At 47.1% G+C, this 21,297-nt stretch overlaps 1 protein-coding gene across 3 annotated transcripts in view; it reads right to left on the bottom strand.

The window, feature by feature from the left end:
• MAEL (maelstrom spermatogenic transposon silencer) overlaps positions 1-21,297 on the bottom strand; it is a 999,863-nt gene that overhangs the window by 48,222 nt on the left and 930,344 nt on the right. For all 3 annotated transcript variants that reach the window (XM_069202741.1, XM_069202739.1, XM_069202740.1), the window contains one exon: positions 4,193-4,271. In XM_069202741.1, the coding sequence (XP_069058842.1) occupies positions 4,193-4,271 (79 nt within the window). The remainder of the gene's footprint in view (positions 1-4,192; positions 4,272-21,297) is intronic.

Genomic DNA, 21,297 nt, shown 5'->3' with positions numbered 1-21,297 from the left:
TGGATGCGAAGTTTTGGCATTTTGCGTTCTCCTTTGTCGCAAACAAGTCTATCTGGGGTGTTCCCCAGAGTTTGAAATAAGTGTTCAGAATTTGGGGGTGAATTTCCCATTCGTGGACCTGTTGGTGATCTCGAGAGAGATTGTCTGCGAGTTGATTTTGGATCCCTGGTATAAATTGTGCTATTAGGCGAATTTGGTTGTGAATTGCCCAACGCCAAATCTTTTGTGCTAGCAGGCTTAACTGCGTGGAGTGCGTCCCCCCTTGCTTGTTTAGATAATACATTGTTGTCATGTTGTCTGTTTTGACGAGAATGTATTTGTGAACTATTATTGGTTGGAAAGCTTTTAGTGCTTGAAAAACTGCTAGAAGTTCTAGGTGATTTATATGCAGTTTTGTTTGATGTACGTTCCATTGTCCTTGTATGCTGTGTTGATCGAGGTGTGCTCCCCACCCTGTCATGGAAGCATCTGTTGTTATTACGTATTGTGGCACTGGGTCTTGGAAAGGCCGCCCTTTGTTTAAATTTATGTTGTTCCACCACAGAAGCGAGAGGTAAGTTAGGCGGTCTATTAACACCAGATCTAGAAGGTGACCCTGTGCTTGTGACCATTGTGATGCTAGGCACTGTTGTAAGGGCCTCATGTGCAGTCTTGCGTTTGGGACAATGGCTATGCATGAAGACATCATGCCTAGGAGTTGTAGTACCATCTTTGCTTGTATCCTTTGTGTTGGATACATGCGTTGTATGATGGTGTTGAAATTTTGAATTCTTTGTGGACTTGGAGTGGCTACTCCTTTTGATGTGTCTATTATGGCTCCCAGGTATTGTTGTACCTTGCGCGGCAGAATTTTGGATTTTGTGAAATTGACGGTGAACCCTAGTTTGAAGAGGGTTTGTATGATATGATTTGTGTGATTTGAGCACTCTATTAACGAATGGGCCTTGATTAGCCAGTCGTCTAGATATGGGAACACATGTATTTGCTGCCTTCTTATGTGTGCAGCGACTACCGCTAGACATTTGGTAAAGACTCTTGGTGCGGTTGTTAATCCGAAAGGCAGTACCTTGAATTGGTAATGTATTCCCTTGAATACAAACCTTAGGTATTTCCTGTGCGATGGGTGTATTGGTATATGGAAATAAGCATCCTTGAGGTCTAAAGTTGCCATGTAGTCGTGTAGTTTTAGCGATGGCAATACTTCTTGTAGTGTGACCATGTGAAAGTGATCTGATTTGATGAAAGTGTTCACTACTCTGAGGTCTAGGATTGGTCTCAGCGTTTTGTCCTTCTTTGGTATCAGAAAGTACAGTGAGTAAACTCCTGTGTTTATTTGTGTGTTTGGCACTAATTCGATTGCATTCTTTTGCAATAGTGCCTGCACTTCTATCTCCAGGAGATTGGAATGGTGTGTGGTCAAATTTTGTGCTTTTGGTGGTATGTTTGGAGGGAATTGTAGAAATTCTATGCAATAACCATGTTGGATAATTGCTAGAACCCAAGTGTCTGTAGTGATTTCCTCCCATGCTTTGTAATAATGACTTATTCTTCCCCCCACTGGTGTTGTGTGGAGGGGGTGAGTGACATGTGAGTCACTGTTTAGTAGTAGGGGTTTTGGGGCTCTGAAATCTTCCTCTATTCCTAGGGAATTGCCCTCCTCTATATTGTCCCCGAAAACCTCCTCTATACTGTCCCTGGTAACTGGACGGTGTTGCTTGTGAGGTGCTGGCTTGTGTGCTCTGACCCCGAAATCCCCCTCGAAAGGGTGTTTTACGGAATGTGCTGTAATTCCCTCTGCTCTGCGGGGAGTAGAGTGCACCCATGGCTTTGGCAGTGTCCGTATCTTTTTTGAGTTTCTCAATCGCTGTGTCCACTTCTGGACCGAACAGTTCTTTTTCGTTAAAAGGCATATTGAGAACTGCTTGTTGAATCTCTGGTTTAAATCCAGACGTTCGGAGCCATGCATGCCTTCTGATAGTTACAGATGTATTAATTGTCCGTGCAGCTGTATCTGCAGCGTCCATGGAGGAGCGGATCTGGTTGTTGGAAATGGTCTGTCCCTCCTCAACCACTTGTTTTGCCCTATTTTGTAAGTCCTTGGGCAGGTGTTCAATGAGATGTTGCATCTCGTCCCAGTGGGCTCTGTCATAGCGTGCAAGTAGTGCCTGGGAGTTTGCGATGCACCACTGGTTTGCAGCTTGTGCTGCGACTCTCTTAATAGCTGCATCGAACTTGCGGCTTTCTTTATCTGGGGGTGGTGCATCTCCAGATGTGTGGGAGTTGGCCCTTTTCCTAGCTGCTCCTACAACGACAGAGTCTGGTGGCAGCTGTGTAGTGATGAAAACCGGGTCTGTAGGAGGCGCCTTATACTTTTTTTCCACCCTTGGTGTGATTGCCCTACTTTTGACCGGCTCCTTAAAGATTTCTTTTGCGTGCCGGAGCATACCAGGGAGCATAGGCAGGCTTTGGTATGAGCTGTGGGTGGAGGAGAGTGTGTTGAATAAAAAATCATCCTCGACCTGTTCTGAGTGGAGGCTTACGTTGCGAAATTGTGCTGCTCTAGCCACCACTTGAGAATACGCGGTGCTGTCCTCTGGTGGAGATGGCTTCGTAGGGTATGCCTCCGGACTGTTATCTGACACTGGGGCGTCGTATAGGTCCCATGCGTCTTGATCTTGGTCACCGTGGCTTATGGTGGTGTGAGCTGGGGAGTGTGATGGAGTTTGTGCTGGTGAGACGTTAATCACGGGCGGAGGAGAGGGTGGTGGGGTAACTCTTTTCACCACTTTTGGTTGTGGTGTCTGTTCAGTTTGGAACTCCAACCTTCTCTTTCTTCTAATGGGGGGAAGGGTGCTTATTTTTCCTGTCCCCTGCTGTATGAAAATACGCTTTTGCGTATGGTCCACATCAGTTGATTGTAGCTCTTCCTCAAACCTATGCTTTTGCATTTGGGAGGTTAGCGAGTGCTCTTCTGTATAAGAGCCTGAAGCTGGGTCGCTTGTTTGTTTCGGGACCGAAACCCTGTCTGCGTGTTTTTTCGGCTCCGAGGTGACTTTTTTCTTTTTCGGGGCCGAAACCTCTCGGCGTCGATCTTCTTCGGTGCCGCTGTCTCGGCGTCGAGCCGTGTCCACACCGGCATCTCGGTGTCTAGGCTTGTCTCCAGCACTTTCTCGGTCCCGAGAAGGCTGCGTGCCGGTGTCTCGACCGGAGTCGGACGATCTCGGCACTGTTTGGGCCTTTTTCAGTGCCGACGGTCGGTCACCGAATTTATGGGTGGAGCCATGGCCTGATGGCAGTGGCGTCCCCTGGGCCTTGTAAATCTTCCTCTGTGTGGTTTTCGACGTCTTACTCACGGTTTGTGTATCGTCGAATCCTTCGGAGTCCGATTCTTGGATCGAAAAGGATCCCTCCTCTTCTTGTTCCTCGAACTCCCGGTGGGCTGTCGCCTCGGACGCCATCTGAAGTCTTCTGGCTCGACGGTCTCGGAGAGTTTTTCGGGACCGGAACGCACGACAGGCCTCGCAGGTGTCTTCGCTGTGCTCAGGTGACAGGCACAGGTTACAGACCAAGTGTTGGTCTGTATAGGGGTATTTATTGTGGCATTTGGGGCAGAAACGGAACGGGGTCCGTTCCATCGGCGTTCTTCAGCACGCGGTCGGGCCGACCAGGCCCCGACGGGGGATCGAAAAACTACCCCGAAGGGCACCGGAGCTCTTCGATCTTCGATGCGGTGTTGAATCTAACTACGCCGATCCCGAACGCAACAATACCGACGAAAATCTTCCGAAATTAGCTATCTTTCCGTTCCGAAACTCGGAGCGACAGGAACACGTCCGAACCCGATGGCGGAAAAAAAACAATCGAAGATGGAGTCGACGCCCATGCGCAATGGAGACAAAAGGAGGAGTCACTCGGTCCCGTGACTCGAAAGACTTCTTCGAAGAAAAACAACTTGTAACACTCCGGCCCAACACCAGATGGCGAGCTATTGCAAAACATGCGTATCTACAGCGACAGATGCCATCGAACATTAAATTATGTTCACTGTTCAGCAACGCATCTTTGAACTAGAATTTTGGCGAGACTTTAGAAGGCACATTTAAAGACCAGTTATTAAAAATGACCACACACAGGTGCCGTTAAGCACAACTAAAAATTGCAAAACCGTCGACAAGAAAATGTAATACCATACCACTGTTTAGGGCTGCAACATTATCCATACTAGAAACACTGAAGTATCTGGGGTTTCCACAACTTTTATTTTTCTGCCTCTACAAAAGAAAAAGAAACAAAATTTCCATCAGCAGTAACATTACAACTGTGGAATAGACTGATCACACATTCTTCATTTTCTAGAGGTCAGACAGAGGAACACTACTGGCTTGGTAAAGGCAAATATATTCAACTGCAGCTGCCACTGAAAATACTTGGCTATGAACAGAAGTGTACACCAGTCTGTCCAGAATGCCATTTGCATGTTATCTGAGAGGTTAACTCTATGATGAACTCGGCAGAAGTAAAAAATGCAAGATACACCAAACAGCTCATAATTAATTCAAGCAATAAAGAACGTAATGGACAGACTAAGAAAATAAAAATAAGAATTATTTCTTGTTAATTTTGATCAAATCATTTAAGCAGTGGTCCTCATTCTACAAATAACAATATTTTAAAAATGACTGATAATATTCCCCCGTCGAAACTTTCAAATGAATCTTAGATGGAATTGTTCAATTACATCACTAACGACACCCTGCATAAGTTGATAGTCTAAGTGGGCTTGGGTAAAAATGCATTCAACTCTTTAGGTGCATCTTGTAGGAAAGTGCCCCCTTTGGCATAGTTACTCCCCACACACTTTTTGCCTGACATTGATGCTGACTTTACAAAGTATGCTAGGATGCTCCTAACCAGGCCCCAGCACCAGTGTTCTTTCTGTAAACTTTACCATTGTTCCCACAATTGGCACACAGCTAATTCCCTTGTACTTGGTACCAGAGGTACCAAGGGCACTGTGACAAGGGAGGCTCCCTTAAGGGCTGCAGCATGTATTGTGCCACCCCAGGGGACCCATCACCAAGCACATGCACACTGCCATTACAGATTGTGTGTCCTGGTAGGGAGAAAAAAAGTAATGTCGACATGGCATCCCCCTCAGGGTGCATTGCCCACCAACCACTGCCTATGGCATTGGTAAGTCACCCCTCTAGCAGGCCTTACAGCCCTAAGGCAGTGTGCACCATATCACAGGTTAGGGCATAGCTGCATGAGCAATATGCCCCTACAGTGTCTAGATCCATTCTTACACAATGTAAGTGCAGTGTGGCACATATTTACACAGACTGGGAGTTTGTCATTACAAACTCCACAGCTCCATGATGGCTTCACGGCAGGCTGGGAAGTTTGGTATTACTGATGCCAGTGTTGGATTTGTTGTAAAATGCACCCAAAGGTGCATTTTAGAGATGCCCCCTGCATTTTAACCAACCCTATAGTGTAAGGGTGACCAGTCTGTCACTAAAAGACAGGTTTCTGAACCCTGCAGGAACTGTACCACGGGGTGGGTGAAATGGGCTCAGGCCTCCTGTTACAGTGCCCCAGGGCACTCCAGCTTAGAGGAGGTGACCCACCTCCCCCGACAAAGCCCCATTTTTGGCAGCAAGCCTGGTGGGAAAATTAGGTAAAACCAGGAGCGAGCACTCCAGCTAGCACCAACCCCCCCCCCCTTCAAGTGACCCCCACCCTGCAGAATCCTCCATCTTGGTTTGGAGGACAGGGGCCAATAGGGCTACAAATGTGCCCCCCTCTCTCCCCCCCAAACAAGGAGTAGAGGTACAGGAAGGGTGTAGTCACCCTCAGGAACAGTAACCATTGGCTACTGCCCTCCGACCCCTGTACTGCCCCTTAATCTAGGATTTAAGGGCACCCCTAAACCTAGCTTACCGGATTCCTTGCAACCTCAAGAAGAAAAGAAGAAAGAAGCAAGAAGGACGACTGCTAAGCCAACCCCAGCAGAGAAGTCTCCAGACATCAACTGACTTGGCCCCAGCTCTACTGGCCTGTCTGCAGTTTCAGAAGCCCTGCTACAAAAAGGTGACATCCTGCAGGACGAGCAACCTCTGCAAAACCCAAGAGGACTGTCCAGCAGAGGACCAAGAACTCACAAGGACAGCAGCCCTGTCCACAAGAAACTCCAAAAAGGACTCCAGAACTAACCTAGATCCACAAGTCCTGCCCACTCTGAAACCAACATCCCCAGCCCATATCCAGGTAGCCCACCGGTCTAGAATAGTTCCCCAGGTGATTCAGACCTTGTGTCCCTACTGGCCAATACAACGACGCCTGCAGCCTGTGTAGTGAATCCTAGTTTGTTTTAATGGAATTACAGGAGTTACCTTAGCCTTTGGATTGCAGACTCGTGTCCCCGTCACCTAGTGACTTTTAACCTACTTAGCTTGCTCTGTCTTAGACCATTTATTTAATTAATTCTTTTAAGATGGCTGCCTTGTTTATAGTTAGGACATTCTGTTTAGATTTAGGTTATCAATGCCACCGCGCTAAGGCGTCAACTCATGCAACAAAGACAGACAAACTGTAGGTGCTCACATTAGAAATTACCGTACCAAGCATGCTGTGTTATCTATTGTTTTGGAACAACCTACGTCAGGGGTCCAAGTAGATCTGTATAAATACATCACACAGATTATTAGAGGGATTCAGACCAGATACCACTATCGATGCTGCACGTTGCCTTGACACTGACCCGGACTTCGTGTTCCTTCGGAGTCTGAGCACGAGACCTCATTCCAAGGTAACAAGGGTTGGGGCTCCATACAGAGACTTGCCATTGGCAGCTTAGGTTTAACATACCCAGCTCTCCTCTAGGTAGAAGGTTAGGCCTAATATTGTAGGGTATTAGGACATATCACACACTCAATGTCTTTCCATGTTATTGCAAGATGGTGGGGGTCTTTATGATCATGACCCTGGTCTTTACAATTCTATTTTTTGTTCTGTTCATTATCCTAATCATTGCAGCCCATGCGATTTACCGCCAATTGCAGACTGTAGTAAATAAAAGCTATTGAAACATTACTGCATCTTTGTTATTGCCTGTTGACCAAGTGGCTGCTTTACAGATTTCTGTCATTGGTATATTTCCTAGAAATGCCATTGTTGCTCCTTTTTTTCTAGTGGAATGTGCTTTTGGTGTTAACAGCTGTCGTTTAGCTTTTAGGTAACCAGTTTGGATGCACTTTACTATCCATCTGGCTATGCCTTGTTTTGATATAGGATTACCAGTATGGGTTTTTTGGAATACGACAAACAGCTGTTTAGTCTTTCTGAATGATTTTGTTCTGTCAATGTAATACATTAAAGCTCTTTTAATATCTAATGTATGTAGTGCTCTGCCACTGAGTCTGGCTGTGGGAAGAAGACTGGAAGTTCCACTGTTTGATTTAAATGCAACTGCGAGATGACTTTAGGTAGGAATTTTGGGTTTGTGCGAAGTACTACCTTATGTTTGTGTACTTAATGGCTCCCTGTTGCAATTACCCCCCACTTTTTGCCTGATACTGACTTGACTGAGAAGTGTGCTGGGACCCTGCTAACCAGGCCCCAGCACCAGTGTTCTTTCACCTAAAATGTACCATTGTTTCCACAATTGGCACACCCCTAGCACACAGATAAGTCCCTTGTAAAAGGTACCAGTGGTACCAAGGGCCCTGTGACCAGGGAAGGTCCCTAAGGGCTGCAGCATATGTTGTGCCACCCTAAGGGACCCCCTCACCTAACACATGCACACTGCCATTGCAGACTGAATGTGTTGGTGAGGAGAAAAAAGGCAAAGTCGACATGGCATCCCCGTCAGGATGCCATGCACACAAAATGCTGCCTGTGGCATAGTTAAGTCACCCCTCTAGTAGGTCTTACAGCCCTAAAGCAGGGTGCACTATACCACAGGTGAGGGCATAGCTGCATGAGCAATATGCCCCTACAGTGTCTAGGTCTATTCTTAGACATTGTAAGTACAGTGTGGCCATATTAAGTATATGGTCTGGAAGTTTGTCAAAAACAAACTCCATGCTTCATAATGGCTACACTGAATACTGGGAAGTTTAGTATCAAACTTCTCAGAATAATAAACCCACACTGATGCCAGTGTTGGATTTATTAAAAAATGCACACAGAGGGCATCTTAGAGATGCCCCCTGTATTTTACCCAATTGTTCAGTGCAGGACTGACTGGTCTGTGCCAGCCTGCTGCTGAGAGATGAGTTTCTGACCCCATGTGGTGAGGGCCTTTGTGCCCTCTGAGGCCAGAAACAAAGCCTGCTCTGGGTGGAGGTGCTTCACACCTCCCCCCGCAGGAACTGTAACACCTAGCAGTGAGCCTCAAAGGCTCAGGCTTCATGTTACAATGCCCCAGGGCACTCCAGCTAGTGGAGATGCCCGCCCCCAGGACACAGCCCCCACTTTTGGCGGCAAGTCCAGGAGAGATAATGAGAAAAACATGGAGGAGTCACCCACCAGTCAGGATAGCCCCTAAGGCAGAGGTCTTCAATCTGGGGGTCGGGACCCCCAGGGGGGCCGTGGAGACCTGGAAAGGGGGCCGCACATTCCCCCAGCTGATCCTTAAAATGCCTCAGCTGAACTTTAGAGTCTCCTGTGCTGTGAAAGCCGCACAGACAGCTAAGGAGACTTTCAGCCCAGGGCTTCTGCTCCCTGAATGAAAAGCAAATGTGCTCTACGAGCTGATCTGCAAATGTAAAGGGTGCTTGGGAGCAGCTTTAAATGATCAAAGCTTTGTGAGGACAAACCTTTTTTTTTGAGGGGTAGTGCGAAGAGTTAACAACTGAGCTGTAAAGTGCATGCTTTTAATTGCAATTGTATTTACACAGCGCTTACTTCACCTGGAGGTGTTGAAGGGACAGCTATTTAAAAAAAAAGGTATTGCATATGCTCTGATATTACTTAAATTCACATTCTGGAAGCACAGTTTTATAATAAACCTTTTTGTAGTGGCCTATATTATACTGCGTGCAATGCAAGTATAAAATAATGCCTTTTTATATATTCACAGTGCTTTCTGTCACAGGCTGTGACCTCATGGCACTAAAAATACACAAGTCACTACTGTCAACTGTATTAACAAAGATTTAGTTCTGTTGCTCTCCGGTTAAACAGACCTCTGCAGTGCATTAACTAATAGAGGTTTCATAATGCACTACAGTGCATTTCCCAATGAGTAACAACTTTATTTTATTTATTTTTCATTTCAGCTGGCTATTATATCTAGCTACCTGGCGGTGAAAGACTTAAAAAAAAAAATTAGAGAATATTTTGGGTTTATTTATGAGAGGCTTGCGCTGCTGGAGCATCACTTTTTTTTGATGCTCCAGCATCACAAGCCTCTCAATCGTACCTATGAGCTGACTCAAAGCCACCCTGAGTGGATTGAATGGCCTTGTAGACATGGAGTAAGGCAAGGCAGTGCAAGTCGCTGCATTGCCTTACTTTGCGTCAAAGAGGTGTTCCACTGGCGTAGTGGTGGGTGTTCCTATGCAACACAGATGGATTTTGACGCTGCCCCAGATTTACAAAATCACGTAAACTGGAGCAGTACCAAAACCTTACGTCTCCCCAGAGCATGCATAATGAGGAGAAATGTTTTAATTTCTCCTTGTTTTTTTCTCTTTCCATGTGTGCTGCTATCTGCCACACATGTAGAAAGAGGTACAATGCCTTTCTGGATTGTTTTTGTGCAGGAAGGTGCCCCTTCCTGCACAAATACAATCCTGCCTATGTTGGCACTAGGCAGCAATTGTGTGCCAGCGCAGGGGGAAAGGACAGAAATGTACTGTATTTCATAAATACGGTCCATTCCTGCCCTTTTGTATTGGAGTGTGGCAGTGTAGCAAGAAGACTTGCAGCTCTGCCCCATGTCAATTCCTAATAAATGAGGACCTTTGTTTTTAGCCACAACCCTTGACCACGCCCCCACACTCACTGATCTTTGATTTGCTAAACACAGTTTAATATTATTTCCTCACAGTAAAAATGATTTGCTGTGTGAAATGGGGATGTTTATTATTGTTGATGATGAGTACCACCAGGTTCTAGAAATTATCAGGAGGGGGTCCTTACACCTAACGTTTTTTAAGAGGGGGTCCAGGCATCAAAAAGTTTGAAGACCTCTGCTCTAAGGTGTCCTGAGCTGAGGTGACCCCTGCCTTTAGAAACCCGCCATCTTGATTTTTGAGGATTCCCCCAATAGGAATAGGGACGTGCCCCCCTCCCCTCAGGGAGGAGGCTCAAAGAGGGTGTAGCCACCCTCAAGGACATTAGCCATTGGCTACTGCCCTCCCAGACCAAAACACACCCCTAAATTTAGTATTTAGGGGCACCCAAGAACCCAGGAAATCAGATTCCTGCAACCTGAAGACGAAGAAGGACTGCTGACCTGAAACCCTGCAGAGAAGACGGAGACACCAACTGCTTTGGCCCCAGCCCTACCGGCCTGTCTCCCCACTTCGAGAAAAACTGCAACAGTGACGCATCCCCCAGGGTCCAGCAACCTCTGAAGCCTCAGAGGACTACCCTGCATCTATAAGGACCAAGAAGCTCCCGAGAACAGTGGCCCTGTTCAACAAACCTGCAACTTTGCAACAAATAAGAAACTTTTAAAGACCACATGTTTCCCGCCAGAAGCGTGAGACTTTCCTCTCGACACCCCCGCCTCGACCTGCGGAAAACTAACTCTACATGGAGGACTCCCCGGCGACTGCGAGCCAGTGAGTAGCCAGAGTTGACCCCCCTGAGCCCCCAAAGCGACACCTGCAGAGGAAATCCAGAGGCACCCCCTGACCGCGACTGCCTGCTTCAAGGAACTAGACGCCTGGAAAAAACACTGCACCCGGAGCCCCCAGGACCTGAAGGAACCGAACTCCAATGCAGGAGCGACCCCCAGGTGACCCTCTGCCTAGCCCAGGTGGTGGCTACCCCGAGGAGCCCTCCCATGTGCCTGCATCGTTGAAGAGACCCCTGGGTCTCCCCATTGATCTCTATTGAAAACCCAACGCCTGTTTGCACTCTGCACCTGGCCGCCCCTGTGCCGCTGAGGGTGTACTTTCTGTGCCTGCTTGTGTCCCCCCGGTGCCCTACAAAACCCCCCTGGTCTGCACTCTCAAGACGCGGGTACTTACCTGCTGGCAGACTGGAACCAGGGCACCCCTCTTTCCATTGAAGCCTATGTGTTTTGGGCACCACTTTGACATCTGCACCTGACCAGCCCTGAGCTGCTGGTGTGGTAACTTTGGGGTTGCCTTGAACCCCCAACGGTGGGCTACCTTGGACCCAACTTTGAACCCTGTAAGTGTTTTACTTACCTGTGAACTTAACAAATACTTACCTCCCCCAGGAACTGTTGATTTATGCACTGTGCATTAAAATAGCTTATTGCCATGTTTGTCAAAACTATACATGCTATTGTGATTATTCAAAGTTAATAGAATACCTGAGTGAAATACCTTTCATTTAAAGTATTACTTGTTAATCTTGAACTTGTGGTTCTTAAAATAAACTAAGAAAATATATTTTTCTATATAAAAACCTATTGGCCTGGAATTTGTCTTTGAGTGTGTGTTCCTCATTTATTGTTTGTGTGTGGTGTACAACAAATGCTTAACACTACCCTCTGATAAGCCTACTGCTCGACCACACTACCACAAAATAGAGCATTAGAATGATCTACTTTTGCCACTATCTTACCTCTAAGGGGAACCCTTTGACTCTGTGCACACCAATTTTTACTTTGAAATAGTATATACAGAGCCAACTTCTTACAATGGTGGCAGTGGTGGGACACAAGACTTTGCATTTGCTGGACTACTCACCCAATACCGGATCACACAACTAAATTCCAAAAATTGTCATTAGAAACTGATTTTTGAAATTTTAGCTAGTTTTCTAAATTTTTAAAAGTCCTGCTAGGGCCTTGCGTTAGTCCCCGTTAGCATTTCTTTTAGAGTTTAAAAGTTTTGTAAAAGTTTGGATTAAGTTCTAGAGCTAGTTTTATATTCTTAAAAAGTATCCCAACTTTTAGAGAAATAATGTTTACTGCAGAAGAGATGGTGGTGGAGCTCAACCTCACCCCTTACCTGCATCTTAGGATGTCAGAGTTAAGGACTCTCTGCAAAATCAAAAAGATAAAAACTGGATCAAACCCTACCAAAGTACAGCTCCACGAGCTCTTGGAAGAGTTTGCTAGAGACAACCCCTCTGAAGACACCCTTACAGAGGGGGAAGCTAGTGATGTGGTGGATAATCCCCCCATCCTCCACTCCTAGTTAGGGAGACCAGGGTTCCTCCAACCCTGAATCCACAAGTCATAGTCAGAGATTTTGCTTTTCTCACAGGAGAGTCCAACAGCTCTGGAAGCATTGAGGGCAGCCTCAATGAAGATGACCTCCTGTTAGCCAGGATGGCCAAAAGATTGGCTTTGGAGAGACAGCTCCTAGCCATAGAAAGGGAAAGACGAGAGATGGGCTTAGCTCCCATCAATGGTGGCAGCAACTTAAATAGGGTGAGATACCCCTGACATGCTAAAGATCCCCAAAGGGATTGTAACAAAATATGAACATGGCGATGACCTCACAAAATGGTTCACAGCTTTTAAGAAGGCTTGTGCAACCAGAAAAGTAAACAAATCTCATTGGGGTGCTCTCCTTTGGGAAATGTTCACTGGAAAGTGTAGGGATAGACTCCTAACACTCTCTGGAACAGATGCAGAATCCTATGGCCTCATGAAGGCTACCCTGATTGAGGGCTTTGGATTCTCAACAGAGGAGTACAGGATTAGGTCCAGGGGGGCTCAAAAATCCTCGAGCCAGACCTGGGTTGATTTTGTTGACTTCTCAGTCAAAACACTGGATGGTTGGATTAATGGCAGTGGTGTAAATGATTATGATGGGCTGTACAATCTGTTTATGAAAGAACACCTTTTAAGTAATTGTTTCAATGATAAACTGCATCAGCATCTGGTAGACCTAGGTCCAATTTCTCCCCAAGAATTGGCAAAGAAGGCAGACCATTGGGTCAAGACTAGGGTGACCAAGACTTCCACAGGGGGTGACCAAAAGAAAGGGGTCACAAAGACTCCCCAGGGGAAGAGTGTTGAGACATCCAAGGGTAAAAGTAAAGAGTCTTCTACAGGGCCCCAAAAACCTGCTCAGGAAGGAGGGTCCAAAGCCTCGTCACAATCCTCATTTGGGTACAAGGGTAAAAACTTTGATCCCAAAAAGGCCTGGTGTCGTAGCTGTAATCAGCAGGGACACCAAACTGAAGACAAGGCCTGTCCCAAGAAAGGTTCCACTTCTACTACTACTCCAGTTAGCACTGGAATAGCCAGTCTCCAGGTGGGTTCAACAGTGTGCCCAGAACAAATCAGGGTCCACACTGAAGCTATATTAGTTTCTGAGGGTGGGGTGGACTTAGCCACACTAGCTGCCTGGCCCCCTAATATTCAAAAATACAGGCAGCAACTCATGATTAATGGGACTAGTGTAGAAGCCCTGAGGGATACAGGTGCCAGTGTCACAATGGTGACAAACTGGTTTCCCCATGACAATACCAGGCTGTACAAACTTATCCAGTCACCAACGCTGACAATCAGACTAAAGTACATCCCATGGCTATGGTAACTTTAGAATGGGGATGGGTCACTGGCCTGAAACAAGTGGTAGTCGCCTCTACTATCCTAGTAGACTGTTTGCTTGGAAATGACCTGGAGTCCTCAGCATGGGCTGAGGTAGAACTCAAAACCCATGCAGCAATGCCGGGTATCCCTGAACTGGTGTGTGTCAAGACAAGGCCACAGTGCAGGGCTCAGGGTGAAAAAGAAGTGTTGGAGTATGGGATAATGGCCCAACCCTCCATGAGAAAAGGAAAGAAGACTGGGGAACCAGCTTCAACACAGCAAAAGAAAAAGAACCTCTCTTCCCACAAAGAAGTTCTGCCCTCTGAGGGAACTGAGCACATGGAGTTGGAACCTTATCAGGTTGGAAGATGGACTCCTCTACACTGAGGCAAGAGATCCCAAACCTGGTGCCACTAGAAGAGTGGTAGTGCCTCAGGAGTTTAGGGAGTTCATTCTGACCTTAGCCCATGACATTCCACTTGCTGGGCATTTGGGACAAACCAAGACATGGGAGAGGTTAGTCAACCATTTCTATTGGCCCAACATGTCCCAGAAAGTAAAATGAGTTTTGTGCCTCCTGTGCCACCTGTCAAGCCAGTGGTAAGACAGGTGGCCATCCAATGGCCCCCCTCATTCCACTTCCTGTGGTGGGGGTCCCCTTTGAAAGAGTGGGTGTGGACATAGTGGGTCCACTTGAACCTCCCACAGCCTCAGGGAACCAGTACATACTAGTAGTAGTGGATCATGCTTCTAGGTACCCTGAAGCAATTCCCCTTAGGTCCACTACTGCCTCTGCAGTAGCCAAAGCACTCATTGGTATCTTTACCAGAGTGGGATTTCCTAAGGAGGTGGTGTCTGACAGAGGTACCAACTTCATGTCAGCATACCTGAAGCACATGTGGAATGAGTGTGGGGTGACTTACAAATTCACCACACCATACCATCCACAAACCAGTGGTCTTGTGGAAAGATTCAACACGACATTGAAGGGCATGATCATGGGGCTCCCTGAAAAGCTCAAAAGGAGATGGGATGTCCTCTTGCCATGTCTGCTTTTCGCCTACAGAGAGGTGCCTCAGAAGGGAGTAGGGTTTTCCCCCTTTGAACCTCTGTTTGGCCATCCTGTAAGGGGACCACTGGCTCTTGTAAAATAAGGCTGGGAGAGACCTCTTCATGAGCCTAAGCAAGATATAGTTGACTATGTACTAGGCCTACGTTCCAGGATGGCAGAGTACATGGAAAAGGCAAGAAAAAACCTTGAGGCCAGCCAACAACTCCAGAAGATGTGGTATGACCAAAAGGCTGCTATGGTTGAGTTTCAGCCAGGGCAGAAAGTCTGGGTTCTGGAGCCTGTGGCTCCCAGGGCACTTCGGGACAGATGGAGTGGCCCTTACCCAGTGCTAGAGAGAGAGTCAGGTCACCTACCTGGTAGACCTAGGCACTAGCAGGACCCCCAAAAGGGTGATCCATGTGAACCGCCTCAAACTCTTTCATGACCAGGCAGATGTAAACATGTTAATGGTTACAGATCAGGACCAGGAAGCTGAGAGTGAACCTCTCCCTGATCTCCTCTCCACTGACCCTAAAGATGGCTCAGTAGATGGAGTGATCTATTCAGACACCCTCTCTGGCCAACAGCAAGCTGACTGTAGGAAAGTCCTACAACAGTTTGCTGAGCTCTTTTCCCTAACCCCTGGTCAGACACACCTGTGTACCCATGATGTGGACACAGGAGACAGCATGCCTGTCAAAAACAACATTTTTAGACAGTCTGACCAAGTTAAGGAAAGCATCAAAGTGGAAGTCCACAAGATGCTGGAATTGGGAGTCACTGAGCACTCGGACAGTCCCTGGGCTAGCCCAGTGGTCTTAGTCCCCAAACCTCATACAAAAGATGGTAAGAGATAGATGAGGTTTTGTATGGACTATGGATGAGTTAATTCTGTTACCAAGACAGATGCCCATCCCATTCCAAGGGCAGATGATTAATTGATAAACTGGGTGCTGCCAAATACTTGAGTACCTTTGACTTGACAGCAGGGTACTGTCAAATAAGAATGGCACCAGGAGCAAAAGAAAATTCAGCATTCTCTACACCCGACGGGCACTATCAGTTTTCTGTGATGCCCTTTGGCTTAAAGAATGCCCTTGCCACCTTCCAAAGGTTGGTAAATCAAGTCCATGCTGGCTTGGAGTCCTTTAGTACAGCTTATCTTGATGATATTGCTGTCTTCAGTTCCACTTGGCAGGATCACCTGGTCCACCTGAAGAAGGTTTTGCAAGCCCTGCTAGCAGCAGGCCTCTCTATCAAGGAATCCAAATGTCAGATAAGGCAGGGTACTGTGGTTTACTTGGGACACCTTGTAGGTGGAGGCCAAGTTCAGCCACTCCAACCCAAGATCCAGACAATTCTTGACTGGGTAGCTCCAAAAACCCACACTCAAGTCAGGGCATTCCTTGGCTTGACTGGTTACTATAGGAGGTTTGTGAAGGGATATGGATCCATAGTGACACCCCTCACAGAACTTACCTCTAAGAAAATGCCCAAGAAGGTAAACTGGACTGTAGAATGCCAACAGGCCTTTGACACCCTGAAGCAAGCTATGTGCACAGCACCAGTTCTCAAAGCTCCAGCTTATTCCAAGCAGTTCATTGTGTAGACTGATGCCTCTGAACATGGGATAGGGACAGTTATGTCCCAAACAAATGATGATGGCCTTGACCAGCCTGTTGCTTTCATAAGCAGGAGGTTACTCCCCAGGGAGCAGCGTTAGAGTGCCATTGAGAGGGATGCCTTTGCTGGTACCAAGGGCCCTGATGCCAGGGAAGGTCTCTAAGGGCTGCAGCATGTCTAATGCCACCCTGGGGACTCCTCACTCAGCACATACACACTGGCTGCCAGCTAGTGTGGGCTGGTGGGGAGAAAATGACTAAGTCGACATGGCACTCCCCTCAGAGTGCCATGCCAACCTCACACTGCCTGTGGCATAGGTAAGTCACCCCTCTAGCAGGCCTTACAGCCCTAAGGCAGGGTGCACTATACCACAGGTGAGGGCATATGTGCATGAGCACTATGCCCCCACAGTATCTAAGCAAAACCTTAGATATTGTAAGTGCAGGGTAGCCATAAGAGTATATGGTCTGGGAGTCTGTCAAACACGAACTCCACAGCACCATAATGGCTACACTGAAAACTGGGATGTTTGGTATCAAACTTCTCAGCACAATAAATGCACACTGACAGTGTACACTTTTTTGTAAAGTATACCCAGAGGGCATCTTAGAGATGCCCCCTAAAAGCATACCTGACTTCCAGTGTGGGCTGACTAGTTTTTGCCAGCCTGCCACACAAACATGTTGCTGGCCACATGGGGAGAGTGCCTTTGTCACTCTCTGGCCAGGAACAAAGCCTGTACTGGGTGGAGGTGCTTCTCACCTCCCCATGCAGGAACTATAACACATGGCGGTGAGCCTCAAAGGCTCACCCCCTTTGTTACAGCGCCACAGGGCATCCCAGCTAGTGAAGATGCCCGCCCCTCCGGCCACTGCCCCCACTTTTGGTGTCAAGGCTGGAGGAGATAATGAGAAAAACAAGGAGGAGTCACTCCCAGTCAGGACAGCCCCTAAGGTGTCCCGAGCTGAAGTGACTCTTACTTTTAGAAATCCTCCATCTTGCAGATGGAGGATTCCCCCAATAGGATTAGGGATGTGCCCCCCTCCCCACAGGGAGGAGGCACAAAGAGGGTGTAGCCACCCTCAGGGCCAGTAGCCATTGGCTACTGCCCTCCCAGACCTAAACACACACCTAAATTCAGTATTTAGGGGCTCCCAGAACCGTGGAAGATTGATTCCTGCAACCTAAAGAAGAAGGACTGCTGACCTGAAGCCCTGCAGTGAAGACTGAGACAACAACTGATTTGGCCCCAGCCCCACCGGCCTGTCTCCCTACTTCGAAGAAAACTGCAACAGCGACGCATCCAACAGGGTCCAGCGACCTCTGAAGCCTCAGAGGACTACCCTGCATCTAAAGGACCAAGAAGCTCCAGAGAAAAGCGGCCCTGTTCAAGAAACTGCCACTTTCTGCAACAAAGAAGCAACTTTTAAAGACCGCATGTTTCCCGCCGGAAGCGTGAGACTTCCACTCTGCACCCGACGCCCCCGGCTCCACCTGCAGAAAACTAACACTACAGGGAGGACTCCCCGGCGACTGCGAGCCCATGAGTAGCCAGAGTTGATGCCCCTGAGCCCCCACAGCGACGCCTGCAGAGGAAATCCAGAGGCTCCCCCTGACCGCGACTGCCTGCTTCAAGGAACCAGACGCCTGGAACCAGCACTGCACCTGCAGCCCCCAGGACCTGAAGGAACCGAACTCCAGTGCAGGAGCGACCCTCTGCCTAGCCCAGGTGGTGGCTACCCCGAGGAGCCCCCGTGCCTGCCTGCATCGTTTAAGAGACCCCCAGGTCTCCCCATTGGATCCTATAGGAAACCCGATGCCTGTTTGCACTCTGCACCCGGCCGCCCCTATGCCGCCGAGGTTGTACTTTCTGTGCCTGCTTGTCCCCCCCCCCGGTGCCCTACAAAACCCCCCTGGTCTGCCCTCCGAAGACACGGGTACTTACCTGCTGGCAGACTGGAACCGGGGCACCCCTATTTCCATTTAAGCCTATGTGTTTTGGGCACCACTTTGACCTCTGCACCTGACCGGCCCTGAGCTGCTGGTGTGGTAACTTTGGGGTTGCCTTGAACCCCCAACGATGGGCTACCTTGGACCCAACTTTGAACCCTGTAAGTGTTTTACTTACCTGTGAACTTAAATACTTAACTTCCCCAGGAACTGTTGATTTTTGCACAGTGTCCACTTTTAAAATAGCTTATTGCCATTTGTGTCAAAACTGTACATGCTATTGTTATTATTCAAAGTTCCTAGAATACCTGAGTGAAATACCTTTCATTTAAAGTATTACTTGTAAATCTTGAACCTGTGGTTCTTAAAATAAACTAAGAAAATATTTTTTTTCTATATAAAAACCTATTGCCCTGGAATTGTCTGAGTGTGTACAACAAATGCTTAACACTACCCTCTGATAAGCCTACTGCTCGACCACACTACCACAAAATAGAGCATTAGAATTATCTCTTTTTGCCACTATCTTACCTCTAAGGGGAACCCTTGGACTCTGTGCACACTATTTCTTACTTTGAAATAGTATATACACAGAGCCACCTTCCTACAGTACCTCAACGGTACCAAGCATACAAGTACAATGAAATACCACTCGCCTATCAAGAGCATCAGGATTGGTTTGAAGGCACCCTACCACATGTAATGCATCGAGTGAGATTAGGTCCTTTAGGCAATGACGGACCTACGTTGCCTATGTTTGCCACATACACACCACACCCAGATATACCAAATTTGCAAGCAGATCTGCAAAACTTATATAACAAAATAGTAACATTATATAGACGGCTTGTTCAGTTCGTAATGCAGACTTTGAACACAACACCAGCGACTCCATTTGGCTACTGTGATTAATCCACAAACAGTGCATACTATTATGGATAAAGTACCCACAGAGCGGGAGAAAGTACCTTATTGGATAGTTCAGAAAACAAATCAGCTGGAAGCTGTGTTTCCCCAAACGGGACCAGATGAGAAACATTGAATTCTAACAATGTGCTTGCCCTTTGGGATGGTTCCCTCGGTGGATGACTGTGCCACATGGGGTACAGTCTTCACTGCAATATATACTACCACACATGGTACCCCGACACTTGCCAATTTACCGGAGGTGTTAAAACAAATACAGAATGAGCATGGGGCAGCACCTGCCCTAGACTTGGGGATTAAATTAATGCGTAATTTTGATGCAGTATCCTCGATAATACTCAGTAACATTAAAGGGGAAGCGGTAGCACAGGCTATACGCCAGCGTCTCTGAAAAACCCCACATTTGGATCAAAAGACACAGCTACCAAAAATTATTTCCGACACCTATACTACCTATAATACCTAGATAGTCTGGTAGCGAAGCCAAAGAAATTGGAAGTACAGAGTACCACCCCTAAGGAAGGTACGAAACAGACAAGAGTTCGAAAAGGCGCTGGGAGAAGCCAAAACAATTTAAGGACAGACAGAAGAAGAGCAGACTCTCCGCATCCAGACAACTCCAAAAGGAGATATACTCTCAGAAATAGGGAGACTATTACAACTCCTGATACAGTGATTCACGTCCCTCTCGTTCCTTTCAAGATGCTCTGGATAGGCGTAGCGAGAGAGGGGGCCGTCCTGACCGACGTCCTGAATACCTGAAACAAAAGGAAGACTTGCCGCAGTCTACAGTCAAAAAAGAAGAGAAGACTTTGCAACAAAAGCCACAGTTTAAAAAGAAAAAGGTGGCGGCACTATCGGTCAAAAATTCCAATAGACTTGAGAACATTGCTGAAGAACAAGACGTTGGCAGTGACACTGCTAGACAGCGCAGCAGAGGTCATGATATGTCACCAGAGTCTGAAAGATCATCTGGATGCGACAGCAACTAGCAATTTTGTTGCAGCTGAAACAGCGGACAGGCGCGTACTCCCACCGGATAGACTTTATGATCTAAAGATCATAATTGAAGGAGAAGTGGAACGCACTATCGGTGTGATCTTTTCGAACAAACTTAATTGTGACATCCTATTGGCCGAAAGATTAGCCGCCCGAACACGTCCGTAAGCTCCCACATAGGGAAAATGTCATTTTGCCTTCTTTCTCTAATCTTGTCCCAGAGGCAGAAAAGGAAGCCTACGCTGTCAGATGGGCTCTAGCACAGGTACCTGCATTATATCGCAATCATGTAGGTTGGGACAGGGATTCTCAGTGTCATGTAATACCTATCAGGTCTACGCCCCAGCCTCAGACACAATATCCAGTCAAATACAAGGCTAAAACTCCAGTGAGAGAGATCCTCACTCAGCTAGAATATCAGGGGGTAATTGAGCCCTGCGCCTCTGCAATGAATAATCCATTATTCCCGGTTGCGAAGCCAGACCATTCCTATAGAATAGTCTTAGATTACAGAAACGTAAACAGTCATTCACGTACATATGCGATACAAAATTCACATAGCACGGCACTGATAAACAACATGGCGCACAAAAAATATAAAACAACGTTGGAGATTTCCAACGGGTATTTCTGCCAGAATTTAGCGGAAGAAAGTCGGGACCGGAGTGCATTTTCATTTGGTTCACAAAAACACTTTTGCAGTTCACCCCAGGGCTGTTCTCAGCCCAAGTAACATCAATATTACATGATATTGATCCTGAGGCGTTATCCTATGTGGACGACATTTATCTCACAGACGACGACCTGAACATTCATCTTGTGAGGGTCGATCGAATAATTTTGGGGTTTGCAGAAGTCGGTTATAAATTAAACTTTAAGATAAGCAAGATCACCTTTCTCAGTGCATTGTTCCTGGGATACGAGCTATCAAACGAAGGAAAGAACCTGCCCCGCACTTCCTAGAGAAGTGGGCACAACTGCACCCACCAAATACGCTAAAGAAACTACAGTCTTTACTTGGTTTCTTTATTTTTGGCAGAACACATTC

The sequence above is a fragment of the Pleurodeles waltl genome, chromosome 8 (genome assembly GCF_031143425.1).
Source record: "Pleurodeles waltl isolate 20211129_DDA chromosome 8, aPleWal1.hap1.20221129, whole genome shotgun sequence".
Classification (NCBI taxonomy): Eukaryota; Metazoa; Chordata; class Amphibia; order Caudata; family Salamandridae; genus Pleurodeles; species Pleurodeles waltl.
The sequence above is the reverse complement of the archived record's forward strand: the minus strand, read 5'-3'. Positions and strand labels throughout refer to the sequence as shown.